Here is a 9,588-nt window from a genome sequence, read left to right as displayed (position 1 = left end):
TTATATGCATGTTAGGAACATTGCATCTTATATGTCATGAACGGGGGCAGGTAACCTTGTGTTGCATGTCTCGACGCTTCAAATATCCGTTCGATCCCAAACGGAATTTGGGGGCGTCACAAAAAACAAGCATGGACTAGATAATTTTTAAATAAGCAAAGCTCTGCAATTAAAAGCTTTACTACGCAATCCAAAAAATGTTAACCCAACCCCTAACATGCACTTAGTAGAAGAAATAAAAAATCATTTTTCAAGGTCAAGATAAAAAATGTATTCATAAGAAATAACAATATTAAATTCTTGATTTTAGAAAATGAGATACAACACATTAGTGTTTCTTTCTATTCTAAGTTTCGACTAATATTTGTACTTCATAACTTGACAAGTAACATGGAAACAAACACTTTTCTCCTCAAACTTCTTACAAATGATAATTATGAGAGCGGAAACTCTTCAAACAACCAAGGTCATTCTAACTCATCAAACATCTAAAGTAATGGAGGACAGGACAAGCTAATACTGGCAGAAACTGTTGATCCAATAATTAATGAAGGAAACTCTTCAAGTTCACACAAACAAGCTCTCTCTCTCTCTCTCTCTCTCTCTCTCTCTCTCTCTCTCTCTCTCTCTCTCTCTCTCTCTCTCTCTCTCTCTCTCTCTCTGTGTGTGTGTGTGTGTGTGTGTGTGTGTAGTGTGTGTGAACATCATTGGAAGAAAAAATAAAAAATAGGCTTGTAATTGCTAGAAAACTGGGAATTTCTCATGAGACTTGATCTAAAGCTAATCTAAAGCTCTTGTAACTTAGTTGTAGTACCTCTTGTCACTTGAATCACCATGACATGAAGAAATACAAATGATTTATTTTAGGAGGGCTATTTTAGACCTGATATGATTTAATTCATAATAAAATCTTCACTTATCTCATGGACGGATCCCAATCGTATTTGTTGGAATTAAAGCACATTTGTATCTCGACCAATTAAGCATAGTACATAAATAAGTTGAACGTACAAGATGATAGTAAAATGAAATAATAGAGAAATTACCCTTGATCATCTCCTCAAACATCTCCTTTTTGCAATTTGCCTTCTCCCAATAAGATCCAACCTTTTAGATCATACAGCACATTACTTATTTTTTAATTATCAATTATCTCGAAGTCCATAATATATAGGATTTAAACAAGGGATCATTAAATTACTTATATAATTTGGAGGTGATTAATGCTACATATAGTTATGGATTGTCCAAGCGTCACGCTCTTTTTTTAAAAAAGAGTGGAATTTACTATTAAAAAATTTAATTTTTTCATGTAGTCCCATATTAGCTCACTTTTTTTAAAAATGAGTGCATGATATTTGTGTATTCCATGACTGCAAATATCATTTATTTAACTTTATTATCATTTTGCAAAATAAGTGACAATTTCAAAGATAATTTGTGATTTTTTTTTCAAAATAATGATACGTTAAAAATCAATAAGAATTTGATTAAAGATCTTATTGAGCTTGAATATTTGTGAATGGTAAGTTGTACGAGAATGGCCCGAACAAAGCCCACATCGAACACTCAGTTCGTTGAGTTGCATCTTCAGATAACGTAAACAAATTTATGGGCTTTACCTGTGGCTAATTATTTGGGTTATTTTAGACTGACAAACAATCGATTAAAGCCTACTCCGTAAAAGGAAGTGATGCAATTAAATTTGAGAAATAATTAGTATAAGTCTTAATAGATAAGTCACAGCATAAAACGTTTGTAGAAAGTAAACCACGCATTAAAAAGTGTAAAGAAAACTTTATTTTTTAGTGGGACCTATTTTTTAACAAAAGGCCTATACGATACTACCTAACATTATTCACCATATTTACTAGTTATAATATAAGTTGCATTAATATCATTATATATATATTTATATATTAATATACATGCATACAAAATCGACACATGCGTACAAAAGATGCATGCAAAAGATGATATCGTTATGTACGAAGTGGTTTGCTGGAAAGTACGTAGGTGTCGGAGTTGTTTCGTTTAATTTATTTCATACTTCTATGTATAATATGAAAACTGGAGATCAAAAAGCATATCAATTAATTATCATGTATAATATATATATGCATGGCAGGGCCAGAGAGGGAGGATGATTATGCGGCCTTACTCGAGGCTCATGTCCGAAAAGGTGATTGGGGCGCTACAATAGATTTCCTCAAGCTCCAGTACCCCCGTGCATTGACAGCAAGAATCCCGAGTACATTTTCGGGTGGGACGGTCCTTCACGCTGCTGTTGATGCTGAAGATGAACATAGAGTGGAGGAGTTGGTCAATATGATTTCGGAACATGACTTGGCAACAATGCAAGACGATTTCGGCTATACAGCTGATCTACAGGAGATAAGTGTTATTGGTAATTACCGGATGGCAAAGTGCCTGATTACAAAGAACAAGAGCTTGGTCAGCATTAGAGATTATGCATACAACGAACTTCCAGTTACTAGGGCTATGGGATGGGGGGCATAAAGAATTGGCTCTCTATCTCTATTCTCAAACTCCGTTTGAAGACTTGGAGGCAGAACAAGACTACCATGGTGCTACACTTCTTCACCGCTCTATCCATAACAGAGATTTAGGTAACAAATATTACTACATATTTTTTCTCTATCTTCTAACCATTCATTGGCTGTAATTTCCAGTGATTGGATTAATTAATGAAAAAATCTTCCCAACACCCCAACACTCCCACCTTTTTTTAATTTTTTAATATTTTTTTAATATTTGTTTTTGAATTTATTTTTTTTAAATTAATTTAATTATTTTATTTATTATTTATATATTAAATATTTGATAAAAAAATAAAATAATAAAAATTAAAAAAAAGGCAGGATGTTGAGGTGTTGAGAGGTTGTGTAGCAAAACCCTTAATTAATTGGATATATGCACCTTATACTTACTTACATACGGTACAACAACCCATGATGATGATGATGCAAGATATGGCTTTGGATTTAATGAAATCGTTGTCCTCGTTTGGCTTTTGCCTTGGGCCGAGGAAATATCTACCCTTTGGAGGCACTGGCTGTTGCGACTGACGCATTCGAGAGTGGAAAAGGGATGGTGTTTTGGAAGCAATGGATCTACAATCACGGTTAGTACCATTCCTTTTTATCTCTTAGCTTTTCCATTAATTGGGGTACTGGCATTCTTTTGGTGATTTAAAACAAAAAACACAAAGATCAAGACAAGCTTTCTTAGTAACTTAAAAAACTTAACAAAAACTTCTCCGGCCTCCAAACAACATTTCAATGACCTTACTAGTATTTTTTCATACTCCGATAGTAGCATATATATCTCAAAACAGTTCATGATCCAAACATACTTTTTATTGAGCCTTATCACTTTCACAAAAACCTAGTTTGAAAAGTTTTCATCTTGATTATAAAAATTTTACAAAAAAGTTTCATATCCCACTACAAGAAAAATGGATTTTTGTGACCATTATTTTGTAACTAAAAATACTATTTCCGACCAAAACGAGCCTAACATGCCTTTTAGGTAATAACATAATTTTTCTTAATGGGATGGAAACTAATTCAAGCTGATAACATAATATTGAACTCCCTCCCAACTAAGAATATGCTTGACCAGTCTTTAGAAATCAGTTTGATCAAGCTCAAGTTTGACTTGATTTGTTTATTAAATGACTTGTTTAGAAACACAAAATTATGATCGATGATTAAATAACACAACTCGTATAATACTCAGCCCTACTTGTATTAAGTCAAATAACTTCATACAGCTTATTATTTTATATTATTATTTTTACCTTTATAATGAAAATATTTTAAATTATTTAAGAATATAAGAGGAAATCATAGTCTTAATAGTATTGTACATGCATGTTGCTTGAATTTGATTTGCTCCTTCAAGATATAGATTAAAAGTATGGCCATATTATTACTTGGCTTTTATTAGCCTTTATTTATTTTGGTGGGGGGAAGGTATACACATTTCATGTGTTGGTGCTACCGATCAAGTCCGTTTGAACATTAAGCAAAATAATAGTCAAGAAAAAACTATCGATCGGATCAGGTACGTGCATTAATGCCTAAACTTAATTTCTTTCCCTCGAATTTTTTAACTCCCGACATTAATCATGTTAATCAATTTTCTATCGGAATAAAGATGAGAAAGTTTTGGTTTTACTTAATTTGCAATGCGAGCTAATTATCTATGGCGCCAACTAGTTTCAAGTCTCTTAAATCTCTTAGATATGATATTGCATCTATATAATTTTTTGAATAATTTTATTTTTTAAAATTTGTTATTCTTGATCATCATTTATTGTTTTATCCAGCTTAAAATATTCTATCATGCATTAATGTTTCCTAATTGCCTTGCAAATTAATTAGGATTCAAGCGCTTACATGAAATAAAGTTGGAAAGTGCCCAATTCCAACATCTTCGATCTGTCTCTTATGTGCGGAGTGATTCCAACTTTAAATACAAGCCCAACATATCGAGAAAGGATTATTGGGCCAGCAATCTTCGGTGCTATCTGGAGAGGGAACTTTGAATTTGTTTATGATATAGTCAAAGCAGATTCAAACCTTTTTTGGTGTTGTGATGTTATCGAAAGATGAACATATTCTAGTGGGCCATCTGGCATCGGCAACACAAGATCTTTAGCCTTATATATAACTTAAAAAAGGAAAAAGAATGTTGTACTAAATAGGGTAGATAAGTCCAAAAATACCATATTGCATATGGCAAGGAAGTTACTAGAAAATACTCCTATCAATCACATAAGAGGTGCAGCTTTGCAAATGCAAAGAGAAGTTCAATGGTTTAAGGTCAGCTCCATCCATCTCTCCCCGCTGGTTTATATTTTTCTCTCTACCATACACTCTTTTAAACTAATCTAGAGATAGATTCTCAAAGAGAGAGAGAGGAGTTCTCAAAGAGAGAGAGAGGAGAACAACAATGGTACCATGTAATGTAGGTATAAAAACCTTTCAATCATTTAGGCAATGACTCATGACCTTGAGTTCATTTGTTTTACTTTAATGTCTTAAAATATGCATTTCTTACCAAATTTATTTCTAATATATTTTTTTTAATTCCCCTACATTGATTTAAGGAATGTGAGGTGGAAAAATCTATATCACTTGACTTCAAAACAGTGGTACTTTTGATTTTAAGAACTATAGAATAATCTTAATTAGAAACTTCAACCACTCTGCAATTATTATATTTATTATATATAGAATAACTTTGTTTTGCATTCTATGTTTGTTGGTGTCACAAGATTGCTACTAAGCAGGTATTTATTATAAGAAAGCTAAACTTCTCGCAGTCAAACTTTCAATACGAAAATCTAATAAACAGATTAAACTGAAAGAAAATTAAAAATTTGAAAAAAGAAATTGAAATGTATACTGCTATTTTCACAATTCTTTAGACATTCATATTTTAAATGAATGACATTTTTATAAAATAAATTATGAGGTATTATTCTTTTATAGAAATGCTCTCAATTAAAAATATGGTTATATAAAAAACAACGCAACAAAATTCATTATTCAAAAAGCCAAAAGATTGAAGTGATTGTGACTACATAGAAGCCTAGGAGAAGCAATACAGAAAAAACTTGATGATAGTCTCAGTTTATTGAATATTTTTTTTTTCAATGGAAAGAAGTCTTTCATTCAATAGATATTAATATTACAATTGTCTCTCCGCCCATAGAGCTGGAGCAATTACATCAGGGACAGAACCCCACCTTAGACTAATATCACTAACATACCAAGCATGCCTTGCAAGCTTATGTGCTACCTCATTACAAGTTCTCATAGTATATCTAACCTCACACACTTAGAAGCAGTTCATAAGCTCTTTAGTATCCTTAATTACACTACCAACCAAAGTCATCGATGGTTCTGACTTTTGCAATTCTTGTACTAAGGTTAAGGCATCACTTTCTATGATAAGATGTTGAATACCCAAATGAACGTTAGCTGTAGGCCCCTGAAGATTGCAAGCATTTCAATGCTTGTTGCATCCCTAACTGCTGGTTCCTTCTTGCAGCTACCATAAGAACTTCTCCTTTATTGTCTCTTAGGATATCCCCAATTCCTGTACTTTGTTGGTTCTGGAAAATAGCCCCATCAACATTTAATTTGAAAGTTCCTAGCTGGGGGGCTCCAATTTGCGGTGTTGTCTCACCATTTTCAAAGGTTGGCCATGGGTGGTCTTATAGATATGCTAGATAGCCAAGGCGTGGGCTATAGCTTGATCAATATGGATGTTTTTATCTTCAAAGGTTGCTTGGTTGCGCCTATACCAGCAGCTCTATGAGATTAGAAAGAATAGCTCCAGGTGGTCTTTCTGTTGTAACCCACTTATGTATCTACCAAGGTCACCATACAATTTTGGTAGGCCAGATGAGAAGATGATAGGCAAGTGTGTTTCCCAAGCTTTCCTTATTCAAGGGCAAAAACATAGTGCATGAGCTACATCTTCTGTCTCTCTACTGCATAGCTTGCAAGTTTCTTCATTTAGTACCTTTCTTTGCACTAGATTGAGCTTAGTTGGCAGGCTTTCTTTGCAAGCTTTCCATGCAAATATCTTAATCTTGGCTAGTAGTTTCAAATTCTATAGATCCTTCCATAGTTTCTTTAGTCCCATGTTTCTCGAGCCCTCACCTTCCATCCTGTTCTGTTTAGCCTCTTTGAATACCCGATAGGCACTCTTAACTGCAAACTTTCCATGTGGCTCAGGGTCCCAGATAATCTTGTCTTCATAGGTGCTGCTACTTAGGACTATTTTTAAAACTGCATTTACTGCTTGGGCAGGCAGCAAGGTCCCGATCTTCTCCACATCCCACCATTTAGTTTGTGAGTCTATTAGGCTATCAACTATGGCATTTTGGTCATATACTGCTATAGTTTCGTCATATCTACTTAGGGGTGGAAGACCAGGGATCCAATTGTCTCCCCACACTTTGATATTCTGTCCTGACCCCACTCTCCACTTGCATCCCCTCACCAAGAGTTTCTTTGTCTCCCAAATCCCCTTCCATGCAAAGCTAGGATTAAAGCCTAACTTAGCCTCTAGGAAAAGTTCCTTTGGGAAATACCTTGCTTTGAAGACCTTATGGATCAGTTTATTTGGTTCTTGCATGATTCTCCAACCTTGTTTTGCTAAGAGAGCATCATTGAAAGTTATAAGACCTTTGAATCCCAAGCCTCTTGCTTGTTTATGTGTACAAAGCTTGGTCCAACTAACCTAGTGGATTTTATGTTCCTCTTGTTTTTGTCCCCACCAAAACCGTGCCATCATTTGTTCCAACTCATGACATAGGGCTTCTTGGGAGTTTAAAGCAGCTCATGGTATAGGTTGGGATAGAAAGGGCCACAACTTTTAAAAGAATTTCCTTGTCCCCTTGAGATAGCATAGTCTCTTTCCAATTCTTCAGTTTGGTCCATACCTTATGTTTGATATCTGAGAAGGCTCTTGTTTTTTATCTACCCACTAGTGGGGTAGTCCCAGGTATCTATCATATTGCTGAAAGTGTTGTACCGCCCATAAGTCCATCAATTCTTTCTGCTAGGCTGAGTCTACATTCTTGCTGAAAATCATTGATGTTTTGTCCTTGTTTACTTTCTGCCCTGAAGCCTCTTCATATTGGCCAGGGAGTTGCTGAATATGACTATTTTCTGCCCTGCTAGCTTTACAGACAGGATGCTGTCACCTGCAAATAGCAAGTGTGAAATTCTTGGTGCCCCTCTACAAATTCAGATGCCAGGTAGCTTTCTCAGTTCTTCTGCTTGTTTCAGTAAGCTAGTGAGGCCTTCAGTACCTAGGAGGAATAGATAGGGAGACAAGGGGTCTCCTTGCCTTATACCTCGAGAAGAATGGATGGGGCCTTTCGGTTCTCCATTGATGAGTACTGAAAATGACACAGTCTTTACACACATCATAACCAATTGGGTCCATTGAGAGTGGAAGCCCATTCTATTCATCACAGCCTCTATGTAGTCCCATTCTAGCCTATCATAGGCCTTGCTAATGTCTATTTTAATAGACATATATCCATCTTTTCCTTTCCTTCTGTTTCTTAGGTAATGGATCATCTGATACGCCACCATCACATTGTCACTAATCAACCTTCTTGGGACAAAAGCACTCCGTGAGCTTGATATGATATCATTCAGTATTTGTTTGAGCCTATTTGCCAAGACCTTCGAAATTAATTTGTAGACGACATTGCACAGACTAATTGGCCTAAATTCAGTAATCTTTTCAGGCCTTTTTTTCTTTGGGATCAATGTGATAAAGGTATGGTTGATGGTAGGTGGGAGGGTGCCACTTTGTAGAGCCTACATCACAGCATCAGTTGTAGCAGCACCAACTATATGCCAATATTTTTGATAAAAGAAGGGGGAGAGTTCATCAGGCCCAGGAGCTTTGGTTGGGTGCATCTGGCCAAGAGTAGCCTTGACTTCTTCTCTCTTGAACTCTCTCAATAGGTCCTAGTTCATGTCTTTAGTTATTCTACCCTCCATGTCTTTTAAGAAATCCAAGTTGACATTCTAATTGGTGGCTTTAAACAGGTTTTGAAAGTACTCCATGATTACTTTATCTCTCCCTTCATCAACTTGCTATTCACCTGCCTCATCCTTCAGTCCTTTAATCCACTTCTTTGCCCTTCTCTGAGAAGCCTTCTGGTGGAAATATTTGGTGTTCTGGTCTCCCCCTTGTAGCCACAGTGACTTAGCTCTCTGGTGCCATAGGATCTCTTCCCTTTCCAATCACACTCGAGTTGATTTCTTGCCTCTTAGTGGAGTTCCATCTAAGAATGATAGGGGTCCCTCTCTTGTACCTGTTGAAGGTGGTCTCTACATTGTTGAATTTTCTTCTACACATTGCCAAACTTGGTCTTGTTCCATTGTGCCAATCTCTAGGAACAGGCTCCAATCCTTGTCTTGATGTTGTTCATATGGATACCATCTGTCCTCTCATTCCATGAGTCTTCCACAATGCTTTCACAGTCCCCTTCCTCAGTCCACATATCTTCAAATCTAAAAATCTTGCTTGTTTTGGGGCTTTTTTCTCTCATTGAATACAAAAATATTGGGAGGTGGTTAGAAGAGGCTGCACTGCCATGAACCACTCAAAATCCTGGGAACCAGTCAATCCACCTCTGATTAGCCAGGTATCTATCAAGCCTTTCACTAACTGTATGTTGAGCATCCCTTTTATTACACCAGGTGAACTGGGGTCCCATGAAGCTCAGATCAACTAAGGAGCAGTCATCTAGCAGCTGTCTGAAGGCTCCCATTTGTCTTTCAGGTCTGTCCCTACCCCCTCTCTTTTCCTGCCAACATAAAACCTCATTAAAATCACCACACACTAGCCATGGGACAGATTCTGCACCCCTCAAGGATCAAATTGTACTCCAAGTCTCTTGTCTTAATTCTGTTTCAGGATGACCATATACACCAGTAAACTGCCACTGCCTATCATTTTCTACATTATGTATCATAGCATCAATATGGTTCCTTGAGTAACTTTGCAAACTCAAATTTG

At 36.0% G+C, this 9,588-nt stretch overlaps 1 protein-coding gene across 1 annotated transcript; it reads left to right on the top strand.

Annotated features, from left to right (window-relative positions):
- The first annotated feature begins 2,121 nt into the window (after positions 1–2,121).
- Positions 2,122–2,520, top strand: LOC122293702. The gene has a single exon (XM_043102206.1). The coding sequence runs from the start codon at positions 2,122–2,124 to the stop codon at positions 2,518–2,520; it is 399 nt and encodes a 132-aa protein (XP_042958140.1).
- The last annotated feature ends 7,068 nt before the right edge of the window (positions 2,521–9,588 follow it).

This window comes from Carya illinoinensis, chromosome 14 (genome assembly GCF_018687715.1).
Source record: "Carya illinoinensis cultivar Pawnee chromosome 14, C.illinoinensisPawnee_v1, whole genome shotgun sequence".
NCBI lineage: Eukaryota > Viridiplantae > Streptophyta > Magnoliopsida > Fagales > Juglandaceae > Carya > Carya illinoinensis.
The sequence above is the reverse complement of the archived record's forward strand: the minus strand, read 5'-3'. Positions and strand labels throughout refer to the sequence as shown.

Coding starts and splice junctions, on each gene's coding strand:
- LOC122293702 (XM_043102206.1), top strand. CDS start 2,122: ATGGCAGGGCCAGAGAGGGAGGATGATTATGCGGCCTTACTCGAGGCT.